The sequence below is a fragment of the Gadus chalcogrammus genome, chromosome 8 (genome assembly GCF_026213295.1).
Source record: "Gadus chalcogrammus isolate NIFS_2021 chromosome 8, NIFS_Gcha_1.0, whole genome shotgun sequence".
Classification (NCBI taxonomy): domain Eukaryota; kingdom Metazoa; phylum Chordata; class Actinopteri; order Gadiformes; family Gadidae; genus Gadus; species Gadus chalcogrammus.
Genome location: NC_079419.1, coordinates 16,054,588 through 16,069,045, shown reverse-complemented (window position 1 = coordinate 16,069,045; position 14,458 = coordinate 16,054,588). Strand labels below are relative to the sequence as shown.

At 47.9% G+C, this 14,458-nt stretch overlaps 1 protein-coding gene across 2 annotated transcripts in view; it reads right to left on the bottom strand.

The window, feature by feature from the left end:
- The window catches only part of gpc5c (glypican 5c), a 111,625-nt gene that overhangs the window by 17,352 nt on the left and 79,815 nt on the right, over window positions 1-14,458 (bottom strand). For both annotated transcript variants that reach the window (XM_056597749.1, XM_056597750.1), the window contains one exon: window positions 7,804-7,945. In XM_056597749.1, the coding sequence (XP_056453724.1) occupies window positions 7,804-7,945 (142 nt within the window). The remainder of the gene's footprint in view (window positions 1-7,803; window positions 7,946-14,458) is intronic.

Sequence of the window (14,458 nt, the reverse complement as noted above, 5' to 3'; positions counted from 1 at the left end):
CAATTTGACCTCGGCTAGTCAATACAGAGCTCCAGCCACGCAGGATTTCATACTATTTTTCCTTCCATCTCACAGGCAGCCTTCTAGTATTCTGAATCGTCTACTCTGTTCTACTCTATACCCTTGAACAAAGATGGAAAGGTGTCTAAATGTTGGCAGTGGAACTGTAACTCGTTCAGAATCAGTAAACGCTGTAGTGCCAGATGATCTGGTGCGGTGGCAGTCCACATGGTTTTGGTCACATTTTATCAAAGGCTCAAATGGGTTTCAGTAACTGGACTTTATTGACTTATGGAATCCAGGCATCTTCTGCAAAGAAAGCATCCATCCCTTGCCGTAGTCACCACTTCCAATTCAAACTGATCTGTCTTCACCATGCTTTTGCACAATTAAAGGTGCCTTAAAAAGGTTTTAAAGTCATTTTTTAATTTCATTACATTTGTGTGACTTTGAACATAATGCTGTTTACAAAATGAGTAATGTAGCCTATACATCAATTAAATTTTTAACAAATGTGGTTGAGATTAATGAGAGATGAGAGTAAATTGGTGAATTAGTGTGAGGGTCCCTTCCTTGGAGCTTTGGGCCTGCCCCTATTCCCTCAAACTCCCCTGATCAATTATGGATAAGGAAGGGGAGCTCTCACTGCGAGCACTCAGTGCTGCTCAATGGGAAAGGTTTCTAATGAAGTGACTTGTTTTCTCTCACACACGAAGACACGATCCCTCTCGCACACACGCATAAACACTCACACACACAATGAACTACACAAATGAACGCATGCAAACAAAGCTTTGCGTGTATAACTGTTTCGTTTTCCAGGGAGCCAACAGAAACATTGTATCATCATTACCGCCCCCTTCCATCTCCCCACCAGATGCTGATGTTTTCTCTCTGCTGTGTGGATACTACCACAGATGCACTTTGGTGGTGATCTGGTGCTGCTCACGTGAGCGTTTAGATGTTGATGCTATTGTTCCAGCTAGGTAGGAGTTTTCACAGCAATGCATCTGTCTGAGAATCATTTGTGTGGAAATGTGTGTATGAGCGAAAGAGGGAGGGAGGGAGAGAGCGAGTGTGAATGACCGTGAAAGAAAGAAAAAAGAAAAAAACGTGAAAGAAAGCCCTACAATAATTAAAACCCACCTGACCCAGACCCGCTTGGTTTCCATCACCCGTTTAACAGCGCTCTATTTCCCTGCTCCACGCCCGCTGGAGCCAAGACAGGTAGGATCAGGCTCATCCCTCCCTTTATCCTCCTCCTGTATTTTTCATTATCAGTGGAATGTCTGCTTTTATTTGCTGTTCAGCGCTGCGTTATACTGCCAAGGCCGGGCAGTGACTCCCATAGTGTCCTGACGCAGGATCCTCTTGTAGGTCAGACACACCCCACCCCCCCCTCTACACCCTCCCCTTGGCAACCGCTATCAATTGATGAAGATGTAGGCGCCGGCCCAGTCTAAATGATCTATAGATATCACCGAGGCCCCCTGAGCCTTTGGTCTCCCGTCGATAATGCTAATATAATTAGGTGTGTGTTGCCAGCTACAAAAGATGACTTAATGGATCATCTCACTGCGAATGAGGCCCGGCCTGGACAAACATCTCAGGGAGACATGTTTGGAAACTGTGTGTGTGTGTGTGTGTGTGTGTGTGTGTGTGTGTGTGTGTGTGTGTGTGTGTGTGTGTGTGTGTGTGTGTGTGTGTGTGTGTGTGTGTGTGTGTGTGTGTGTGTGTGTGTGTGTGTGTATCTGTGAGAGTGTGTGTGTGTGTGTGTGTGTGTGTGTGTGTGTGTGTGTGTGTGTGTGTGTGTGTGTGTGTGTGTGTGTGTGTGTGTGTGTGTGTTTACTGAAAGCGGTGTGTCTGTGACGACCACAGACGCATCGTGTTAATAGCCAAATGCCAATATTCAAAGCCTCTGCCTTTCAGACCTTTACTGCAGTCTAGGAATTAGCATGGCACACCACCGCCCACACTAGTCACTTTAATAAGATACCCTCTCTAAAAGGCCTAAATATCATCACGCTTTTTCATCACGCTAACCGGCCGGGCGTTTCATCTTTGCTACCTCCTCCTCCTGATCTGTTGGTTGGTAATGCGTGGAATAGGTCTGAAGCAGCCACTTAATGGCTCCCAGGTTGGGGGTCTCCTAGGTGTACTGGAGAGCCTCAGCCATAAAGACTTCACTAATACCGTTTAGAGGAGGAAACGATGATGCTCGCTAATGAAAACCATTTCCCCTCCGCGATGACCCCGTAGCTAGGGAGCCCTTGAAGCTAATGCACTCTTTAGATGGCATAGTAAAAGAAAAGAAAAAAAACATGCAAACGCACACACACACACAAATCAGGTTGGAACTCGGCAAGTTGGTCGTAGACGATGGCGATAGGAAGTGGGTGGCTGGGGTAACGCGCTGGGGTCGGAGGAGATAAAAGGAACGGAAAACACAGTTGGTTAAAGTCGATTGAGTTTCAAGAATAACGGGCAAGGGATGTTTGAATTTAAATCATCTTTTGGAAATGATTACTTATTTCAGTTGTTAGTGCTCTGGATGTGCCTGCGGCTGCGGAGGTCACTGCTCTTATTCACTCCATGGTAAGGGCGCCACAGGGATGGTGCGCCATTCAAAACACCCGAGCATCAAGCATCGCTCTCATCAGCACAAAACACATGACAGGTCATGTCTCGTGTCACCCGAAAGGTCACCGCCTGCAGACAGCGAGCATAACAACAAGAACCAGAGCAGAAACCGTGACTTTCTGCCTGCACTGCATTCAACCAGAACCGAGACAATCTCCCAGCCTGGGCCTAAGCCCTCTCTGATCCCGCTCCTGCACTCTTGTTTTTCCAGCCAGCCCTGCCCTGCAGAAGGGCTCCTCAGCCCGTTGAGCCCCAGATGAAACGCCAGGGGAAATGGGGGCAATATCCGCAGGAGTACGGAGGGAGCCTTGACATCTGCCGGCCAGCCCACCTCCGCCGCACGGGACTGCAATCCTGAGACCCAACGACTTCACACGTGCGCAAATCAGTCTTCAATGTATTCCTGAGTATCTGCTGATCATCTATCGGCTCTCCAGAAGCTGTTCACAAAGCTTGAATCTGCAAAAGCGCAGACTATGTATACTCCTATTTTTCGAAGAAGCCTTACAGTCGGCCCCCACTACGCTGGGTGTTAAGCATTTAGAGGGACAGCTGAAACCTGTTCCCCAGAGCAATCCTCCTCCACCCTCCTGCTGAGTAACACTGAATGTTGGCTTAGACTGTCTGTTCCCCAGTCTACCAGCGTAACCTCTTCACTCCCCTGGCTGTCTGGCTTATACACTTGGCTCTTTGCCCCGTGTCCCTTTGTCACACAGTAATGGTCGAGGTACTTTCTCACACACGCTACTGAATCCAAACAAAGTACATGCTGCACGCTCTTGTTCATCATTATTCCAGTACCGACACCCCCCCCCCTCTCTCTAGCTCTCCTGTGCCATTGTGCTTAAAGAAATGTTCAGCTTTTTTGTAAGCCTTCAGCCTTCAATTCTCACATGTCGACATTCATTTCATCCTCCGTGTCAATAGATGCACCCTAGCATTCCCTTCATCCCCGGAGCACATTACACGCATATTAAACGGTTGGTTTGTGTAGAGGCGCCCTCTTCATGGACCTAGGGCGTAATCAATGTACAGCGATCGCTTCGTTTACCTTTTCGCTTTACCTTTTCGCTTTACCCCTTCCGCTGCAATAATACAATTTCTCAACGGGGATTTAAACAGTGTGCCGCCGCCGATCTGATCTAATCCTGTCTAATTCCCCGCAGCTCCGGCACGAAACAGGTGCGTGCTGGCGGCTGGGCGTGTGGCGTGGCGGGCTGTTGTTGTGTGAGTGCAGGGCCGGGCCTGGAACACTCCCTGGAGCGGGCTGGACGTTTCATGTGAAGGGGGTGCTGCTGCACGTCAGGAATGCTCGCTCCTCGCCAGCAGCAACAGCTGCCACCCACCTTTGTGGCCCGGTGGCGGGGAAATAAACGTTCCCTCTGCGTTTTGACTCTCCGTCACTGACGCACCGCAGGAATCTGTCGGGTTTGAGGTTTTTCTCCATGTTTTTTAATGTCCGCGCCAGAAGGAGGGGTCAGAGGGGTCAGAGCTTGAGGTGCGACCGACAGAGAGGCTGTGTGTGTTGCCTGCAGAGTCGGATGAACTATGAGGAGTTCATGACTGTTTACTGCAGGTGCCTGGTTGACGTGTGAATGCATCAACTGTATATCATCCTCATTAGCATACAACACAGACAGTGGTAACATTGTGGTTACTTTGTAATCCTTCCAAATCCCGTTGAATGATTCAATCAACACCAACTAACTTAACTTAACTTAGCCTGTCTTTCTGGTGAGGGATCCAGGATGAGGCAGAACATAAAACAGTACTATCTGAACACATGGCGGCATGACAAGTAGCTGTCGGTGATAAATAAGCACCGAGCAATAAAACGATCCATGACATCCTTTGTTAACTTTCTACACAACCGGTTTGCTGGGTTCATCCAAGGCCGCGCTAAGGTTACACGTGGACACGTGTTCCTATGAGGATCATAATAACACAAAGACCCCAGCAGATGCCGTCAATAAGCTCTGACACATATTAACCAACTTTACATCCCCCAGATGAATAGACTCCACCCCCCCCCCGTCCCTCAATATCGAACCCACCTACACGTTTTTTTTCAGTTTGCCGTACAAAAAGCTTCTTTACCACAAAGCGAAACAGCCTTGCTTGATGCCATCATACTGAAAGACAAAATGTGTGTGTGAGAGAAGCCGGGGGTGTCTCCGCTCTCTCTGCTGGCTGACTATTGCTCCTGACAGATGGTGTTTGCCATTGAAAGAGAATGGTACTTTAACGGTTGTAGGCTTCCCTTTTTCCCCCGGTTTTACACCCTCTACGGCCTGATTCCAGTGTTTATCCGTGCGCCCCCCTCTACACCTCCTCAGAGATGTATAACCTGCATTTTCCCTATTTCTCTGTTTTTCAACCCTTCTTATGCTTTAGTTAAGCAGATTGCCTTAATGTCGGCGAACCTCACTAGCATGGCAGGTGTGTGTGTAACAGAGATAGAGAGACAGGGAAAGGGCGAGAATGTGCAAGAGAGTGTGACAAAGAGAGAGGCGGAATATCAAATCTTTATCTCCTCCGTCCTGAAATAGCTTTTCCCCAGCAGAGGCCTGGATTTCATTAAAATAACCTACTCCCAGCAGCTCCTGATCTTTTAATATAATAAGAATAACACAACTTCTCTCGGATAGCCTTGTCTGCCTGTGCAGGGACCGACAAAGGTCCAGCAAGATGAACTGCTCTTCATAACACTAGAGACACAAAATGCATACAGTTAGGTTTTGAGGCCCGGACGAATAAGGTCATCCACTCCCGAGTGCGGCAAGGCGAGCGGGCTCTCGTCTTAATGAAAGAACCGCGCTCTAAAAGGCGCCAGGCTGGGTGCTTCGGCGGTGCACGCTTCCCTAATGAGCTAGCTGCTAATGAATGGCTCCTTTAGATCGAGAAGCCGTAAGCGCTCCTTTGCAAAAACGGCTAATAACGGATGGCTACGCCGCACAGTGGGTCACGGCACAGGTCCCGCTAGCTGCAGGGGAGAGGGAAGGGTGAGGCTTGGTGGGGGGAGGCTGGTTCCCGCCCCTGTTAGCGATGGCCTCGGCCTTGGCAGTTGGTACAGGGGTCGCCGTGTTTTGAAGCAAATATTAAAGTGTTGTTTATGAACCACTTTGTGTGAAAAGGTTGTGAAAAGTACATTGCCTGCGTAAATTTCAGGCAGTTGCTTGACAACAAAAAACGAAATGCCTTTTACAAGATAATATGCATAAAACATAAAGGCATATGTACTCGTTTAGAAATAAAAGACAGACGTGTATGGATGGAAATCTGGCCGTTTCGAGTCAACTCTCTTGAAAACTGTGAGCCACTGTTAAAAGATGATACATGGTGCGGAGAAAGCTATCAGGCGGCCCGGAGTAGGTGACAGAGCTCTCTGCGTATCAATCAATACTCTGAGCAGAGAATAAAGGCTTTCGCCCTGTATATCCCAGATAGTGCTTTTGATTGATTATGTCATGTTGGTTGGATGCCCCAGGCTCTATTGTCAGGAGTTCTCCCGACCAGACTGGCAGGCGGTGTTCCACACCGACGCAGGTAGCATGGAGGCTGGTAGGATGTGACTGGGAATGTGTTGGCTGTTGATCGATGAACGCGGACCGATGGCCGGTGTCAGAGATGGGCGCCGCCTTCTTCTGGATCGGTGGGATTAAACTGGATGCTGTAAAGCGTCCAGTTTTCACTAGACCAGCAGGCGAGGAAACAAGACTGCTGCTATCTCATATCCTGAGGCATTTTCCGATGTTATTTCCAATCTAAACAGTTGTAGAGCGCCTATTAGAATGATCGACTAAGTGATTAAGGAATGTGTTGAGTGCGATAGCTCAACACGACCACGGATGAGTAGGAACATGAATGTCTCAGTGAATGTGTGTGCATCTGGCTGAATAAGAGTGCACCGTGCTTTCTTGCACTCGACTAAGGTGATCGAGAGAGGGAGAGAGTGAAAGAGAAGAGGAGATTGAGACAGAGACGGAGAGATAAGCAGGAGAGAGAGAGCAAAAGAGAGGAAAGAGGAGAGGTGGAGAGAAGGAGAGGAAGTTGGTCAGAGAGGGAATGGAAAGAGGAGAGAGCGACGGTAGTGATTGCTGAGTCAGAGTCAGCAGGTTCTGCAGTCCTGCAGCAATGAGTGGTGGGGATGGGGGGGGGGGGGGGGGGTTTGGGGGGGGGGCCTTCACCAGCAGAGGCTCTCATCAGGAAGACGTCCTCCTAGGACGTATCGGCGCATTTCATTACGGCCTCCGTCTTCTTTCAGTTTTATCGCCCCTCCTCATGCAATAAACCATAATCCCAGTGCCTTAGCGCACATCTGCTGCCACGGTCACCAGGCGCTCCGCGCGTTGACGCTGCAATGTCTTCAGAGCCCATTTACAAGCTGTGCATTTTCTCGCACCCGAACACCAACGAACGCGTGTGCGACCCTCGCGCTCAAACACCCCGACGCACACATCGATACAAACACACACACACAGATACGCCCGCAAAATGACACGCTCCTTCTAAGTACATCAATATGCTTCAGGAACTGGGTTTGCATTCAAAAGGTTCACAGCTTCCCTGCTTACAACTTAATTGGAAACATTCAAACTCAACAACTAAACATAAGGCAGACAGAGATTGCTGAAACGACGCAAAGAAGAAAGACGACAACTCCATAACATCAAATTGAGGGAATTAAATGGAAACACAGGAATAAACACAGATGTTTTGAATGGGCGGCTAGGAGTGGCTGTTAGAGAGAATTATTGTGTGGATGATGAGAGGGGATCGGCAGCATCAACAAGTACCCAACGTCATGCTGAGTGCGGGGAGAGGTGTGCAGATTAGGGTTTATTAATAATGCATCCCATAATTCTCACCGCCCCGGTGCGCAAGGTCACCCACTAAATTGGACAGAGGGGTAGGCATAGCTAAGAGGGACGTGCGTGTGTGTGTGTGTGTGTGTGTGTGTGTGTGTGTGTGTGTGTGTGTGTGTGTGTGTGTGTGTGTGTGTGTGTGTGTGTGTGTGTGTGTGTGTGTGTGTGTGTGTGTGTGTGCGTGCTTGGGTGTGCATGTGCGTGTGTGTGTGTGTGTGTGTGCGTGTCTCTGCATTTACACAGGAGTAGTCCCAGCCTCTATGTGTTAGCAAGCAAATCAAGTCCTGTGTGTACATACAGGTCATGTCTTTGCCGTCTCCCGAGGCCTGGCATCCATCTTCGTCGTCGCAGTCCGTGCCGCTGCCCTCCTCTACTTCGCCACTGCCCAGATCGTCCCATGAGGAGTTCTGGTCCATATCTGGAAAGCTCTCCTGAGTCTCCTGGAGAAACCCAGACATAACAATGCAACCGTTATTGAACCAGAAACACTGGGTTAAAACATGTTCGGAACAACCCGCCCCCCCCCCCCCTTCACACACACAGGGACATCTTCAATGGTTTGATTTACTGCAGAAGGAAAACATAATCACAGAGGTCAAAAGGCTGCGTATCCAGTGACAATGACCAAATTGGACTATAAGTGGAATCTGGTCGAAAAAACAAAAGATGGCTGAAAACCAAGAGTGTGATCTTGTTTAGACGTTTCACTCTGGCCCACACTGCTCTTCAGTTTAACCACCGCCTCATCCTCACCAGCTCCTTATCCCTCCTTCACTCCACAACTTCCCTCCCCGCAGTTTTATCTCTGGAAAAGTGGCAGCACAGCCCTGATACGATAAGAGTTTGCAGTGAGCGCCAAGTGGGTGGTAATGGGCAGATGTTTGCCCGGTGTCGGGGTGAGACTGAATTATTCAAAGTGGACCCTGTGGGTAGTTGATTGACGAGTGAGACAGTGGCGGTACGACAACAAAAAAGGGAACAAGCAATGAGATAACCAACCGGAATGGAGAGATCTTTTATAATCGCTGAACGGCTGAACTCAAAGGGGATGATAAATGATTCCGTTTTTGTTACAGCATTTATTCTAAACCGTACATCCATATATCAGAAGGCCAGCCTCTTTTCAGACATTCATCGTTGCCTTGACCATTAGCGGAGAGCCTCAAGAGTCTTCTCATCCAGTAGCTACACTAACTTAAAAGAATCCAATCTATTTTTTACGTAGGATTCTGTTTTTTTTCCCCCTCTCAGCTAGGGGCCGGCAAATTGGACCCATTCCTCGCGCTTTCGCTGGAACCCTTCATCATCAAGGTGTCTTTTGTTCTCACAGACACACACAAACACACACAAACACACGCACACACAGCGATCTCTCTCTACTGACGCAACAACAAACAACAGATGCAACCCTGTTATCATTAACGGGGTACGCACATGTCATGGATTATGACACGGTAGACACAAACAATAGAAACTTCATAGCTATCTGTATATAACATTCAGCCCCACCGCGTGCTACGAAACACAAGACATCAACAGCAACAGACCCGGACCACCCCTTAATACCCTGAATAGAAAAGCTCCATCGGGCGGCAAAGCGGCTCAACGCGCGAGCGAGCTCCCCGCCAACGTAGACGATGCGCCGCAACGCGACCCAGATTGGGCTCCCACCTGCTGTCCTATTCTACCTGTCAATCCCGCTCTGCCTCAACCCCGCCACCCTGTCGCTATACACCCTCCTGTCCATCAAGGCAAAAAAAAGGCCCTGAGAGTATGCTTAAACATTTACCATTAAAACCTCATATTCCTGCGAGAGGACAGGGGAGGTCAACGCCCGGAGCCCCGGGACCCTGGGGCCCTTCACGCCTGGCTAGCTCAGCGACCACCAGAGCAAGGGCCCCTACGCTGAAGCAGTGTGTTTCACTGTGCCGTGCCGAATTGAGATTACTGGAAAGAGTATTTCTTCTGTCTGAATTTGAAAAAGGATTACAGTTCAATCCCAACTGTTTCCTAGGTGGGAGTGATGTTTTAAAGATACATTTTCTCAAGGAAGGCAATGAAAGCCTTCAAAAAATGACAGATGGAGAAGAGAGGGGATAATGAAAACGATCAGAAATATATTCAACATATAAAAAAAAAAAAAATTGTAAAAAACCCAGAGTGCAAAAAATTGCATTTGCATGCAAAAAGCTAAGCAGCCTCCGCCTCTCCTACATAACGCTTTCATTTTCAGAAATAAATATTAGCTTTTCATTAGTAATTCAGCAGCTCCTCTGTTGGTGTCAAAGTCACAGCAGTAACACGTGAATTGGTATTCGGCTTGCTCCCCGGCTTCGCCAGTCATTAGCCCTGTGTGTGCGCTGGTGAGTTGTATAGCAGACTGGAAATGATGCGCACTCCAGAGGCTGTTTGGATGATGTAGCCCATAATAGCGGTTCTGTGTTTCTAATTTGTAACTCCAACAACCACGCCATTCATGCGACCCCTGACCCTAATCTACAGTTGAAATGAGTGTTGTAATGAGATCAACACCTTTCCGACAAAAAGAAAAAGAATAAAACGAAAGAAAGAAGGAAGTCCCTGAACTTGTGACACACGAGAAGAACTGCGAGAGGATAGGACGTTAAAACATATAGACAAAAAAAAGCGAGAGCTGCTGACAAAAGAAGGGATCGCTCTGATTGCAAAAAGGTTTCAGGAAGGGGGCATGATGAAAGGTGGCTTGGATGGATAGCCATTGTGGACAGTATTAGACACCGGCGAGGATAACACGTTCTGTGTGCGCATGGGACTTTGGTTACATCCCCCTTTGTCCCCATCGATCCCATCCCACCTAGTATGAAAGAGCACCTTAAGGAGGACTTGTGTCTTTTTTCGGTGTTGCTGTAAGAATCCAAGTCCATCATTGGCCCTGTGTGGGATGATAGCTTACACAAGACGCACTACAATACCTCTTGTGCTGTCTCGGCACTCAGAACAGGCTTTCCTTGGCTGCTGACACTGCCGAATACAGTAAGCTTGCATGTATCTGCTTACGGGTTTTTGTAATTTAACTTCCTCGGAAAAAACAAATCGACAGCCGCTGTTGAATGCGGGGATGCGAGTCTCTTCTGATGCTCCCGATGCACCCGACCAACCCTGGTTCCCGTGGGCATCGACAATGTGATTGCATAACAACAATGGCGCATATAAAGTATTTCAAAAGTGCCAGCACTGAAAAAGTTGACGCATCTATCCTCGGCACTAATGAAGACATTTGAGTGGTAGCCTGTGGCTGAACGATAAGAAGTGAAGGAAATGCGTGGCCGCAGTGTAACAGTGGAATAGAGGGAGAAAGGGAGTGAGAGAGGGAAAGGGAGGGAAAGGGTGGGAAAGCGATGAAAAGGGGCAAAGACCCGTCCTTTGGGTTCTACGTGGAAATGATAAGGCTCTTAACCTTTCGCTATGTAAAGTAGCTAAACGAAGACAACACAATTCAGCGGCCGTTTTTCCACTGCCTCTCTGAGCAAATGCTCGGGTGAATGGCTGTGCACAGTGCACAAACCCCACCAAAGCAAACCGCTCGGGTATTAGTAGTAATACCCGTGCTGTTCAGGGGACGTTAAACACAATGCCGCCTGGCTCAGCTGTCTTTAGAGCATGTTAATTAGTGGAGGAATCAATTAAGGAGCTGTCGCCGTGGAAACCACCATCACGGCACTGTTGCAGTCCTGGCTCGCTGCCGGGCCCCTAGACCGTGTGTGTGTTGGTTTGTTTTTGTCTCTATTGGCGAGCAGAGCTGACAGTCTTGTTTGTGTCGTTAGGTTATTGTCGTTGTTTTACTTTTGTGTTTGTGGGTTGTTGTTTTTCAATTTATGCTCCATGGTAACGACTTAGTAAAGTATCACGCTGTTAATTTTTTAAGCAGACAGTTGGCTCCAAGAAACTGATGATTATGTTATAATGAGTCTGCCAAAGATAGCCAGCCACCTTTAAGCTTTCTTATCTTTGCTTTTAGCTTAGGGATTCAATCAGGCTCCTTAGAAACACATGAACATACATTATGTATTGTAATGAGAAGCAGATAATGTCCATCGCCTTAATTGGTTTGACATATGTTAAACCTCCTACATTACACATTAATCAATAATCTGTCTCTGATGATAATTGAAGACAAAAGAAAACTACACACAGCGGACCGTATTGCATTCAGTGTGTGTGGTTAAGGCATTGTTAAAGATATTGTACAGTGAAGTAATCATCCTAAGTGACTGACAACTCCATAAGTGGATGGCTTTTTATATTCCTAGTGGGAATCCACCCTCTACCCCTGAGAGCGTTGGCGCAATGTTCTACCAATGGAGGCAGACAGCACACAGTCACTTCTCACGTATGTGCTGTGTTCAGTTGTTATGCAAGACGCTAGGAGCCCCAATCCCCATGGACAACAGGGAGCCCCAATCCCCATGGACAACAGGGAGCCCCAATCCCCATGGACAACAGGGAGCCACAGTGAGAATTAAGAGGAGAGGTTTTGTGTAGAGAACACACAGGCAGTCAGACAGATGGACAGACAGAGAGGCAGACAGACTGACAGGTAAACTGACAGGTAAAGAGAAAGACAGACAGGTGGGCAATACGACACACAGACAGAGACGCATTAATGAATTAGGTAGAGAAACAGACAGACTAACAATTAAACTGGTAGAGAGACAGCAGGTAATGAGACGAGCAGACGGACAGAAAGACCGGTAACGAAATGGACGGACTGACAGACAGACAAACAGACAGACAGAGTAGACAGAGATCTACACAAGCAGGTGTGGTCAAACGAGACTAAGAAGGAGACCGATTTTTCTTCTCGTTTGTATCACTGCGCAATTACAACGACATCCGAGAACAAATCAGGTATTCTCATAAAGTGCCATGTTCTTGTGAAGAAAAAAAATCTATATTATGTAGCCCTCCCAACCACCCACCAAGCAGTCTCTCTAACAAAAGCATTCTTCACTCACCGGTGATGGAGCAGGTTTTGGGAACACCAGGGGCTACATTCCTGTGTGTGTGTGTGTGTGTGTGTGTGTGTGTGTGTGTGTGTGTGTGTGTGTGTGTGTGTGTGCGTGTGCGTGTGCGTGTGCGTGTGTGTGTGTGTGTTTTTGTGTGTGTGTGTGTGCGTTTGTGTGTGTGTATCCTATTCACGCCCACAATCCACGCATCCACAAGAAATCCATCTCTACTACTTAGAGGACTTTAGAGGGAAGGCGAGGCCGACAGAGAATGTGTGTGTGTGTCCCTTCTATTGTGTCTTTGTTTCTGGGGAGTGTATGTGTGTGTGTGTATGTGACAGCGTTAAGTATAATTAATGGTGTGCCATGAGTACATTTCAGAGTTTTATGTGCGAACAGAGAAAATGTGAATATTGTGAAATACGTGCATAAAGAAATGCACTTACCAGGGGATTGCAGAAGCTAGGTTGAGTGGCACTCCATTAATGGTGGGAATATTTGTCCCGACATTGTGTGTGTGTGTGTGTGTGTGTGTGTGTGTGTGTGTGTGTGTGTGTGTGTGTGTGTGTGTGTGTGTGTGTGTGTGTGTGTGTGTGTGTGTGTGTGTGTGTGTGTGCGTGTTTGTGTGTGCATTTGTATATGTGCATTGATATGGTAGTATGTCTGTTAAGTCTACATTGCATGGTTGGTATATGTACGTAATCTGCCGTTTGTAATGTCAAGACAAAAGTCTGCTAATGAGGTTAATAGATCATAAGTCATGCCTTTTGCATATATATGCCGCAGGGCGTGTGTGTGTGTGTATTTGTGTGCATAAGTATGTGTTCCTGGTAATCATTTACAGCGGCCTATCCCGTTGTCAAGGACAGCCTTATTGCCGGATCACTCCATAGAGAGGAGAAGGAGAGAGAGAGAGAGAGAGAGAGAGAGAGAGAGAGAGAGAGAGAGAGAGAGAGAGAGAGAGAGAGAGAGAGAGAGAGAGAGAGAGAGAGAGAGAGAGAGAGAGGAGATGAGATTTGGAAAGAAGCATAACAGGATGACAGAAAGGGAAAATGTGACACCAGGGATCCTCTAAGTGTGAGGATCCAGACTGCTGTACTCCTTTCTAGCAGCCACAGAAGCCAAACTCTCTCCTTTGTGTCCGACACACACACAGCATTATAATGTGAAGGAGACAACTGCTGAAAGTATTTCAGTGTGCGTGTCTGTGTGCTTGTGTATATATATGTGTGTGTGTGTGTGTGTGTGTGTGTGTGTGTGTGTGTGTGTGTGTGTGTGTGTGTGTGTGTGTGTGTGTGTGTGTGTGTGTGTGTGTGTGTGTGTGTGTGTGTGTGTGTGTGTGTGTCTGTGTGTGCGTGAGCCTCAGTCTTTCGGTCCCTGGCTCTCGGAAAGTCCGGACCCAACTCTGGCAGACAGTTTGCCAAGCCAGGAGAACACGAGTCTCATTTTATAACGACATTATAATATCTCGGAGTTGGACCGCGAAAGAGGGAATATCGGGAAATGGAGAAATCATGAGAACGGAGCAGAAAATAAGGAGAGGAAATATAAGCCTGACTGACAGAGCGGGCAAGCGGGCGAGAGAGACAGAGACAGGGAGAGAAAGAGCGCAAACAAAAGGTGGCAGATAGCTGCGCCGCCAAGCCGTCCTCTGGTTCTGTAATTAGACGTGATGCATTGCTTGTGTCAATTAATGACGGATAATCGGCCGGGAATGGACAACCGCCCCCAGGAGAGGCGTTCATTAAGAGCGGGCCAGAGAGCCGGGGCCCGGGTGTGCGGAGAGACCGGCTAGGCATTAGCACTCTTTAGGCACTGTACCCATGACTCCATGCAGGACCTCCAGTTCACTACGGGTTCCTCTAATTTAAAGTGCCCAATGTGACTTGCACCAATGCTCAGTCATTGAGTACACACTTTCATCCGAAGCAAGTGAGAATGAATTCAGGAGCAGCTAGGGGTTAGACA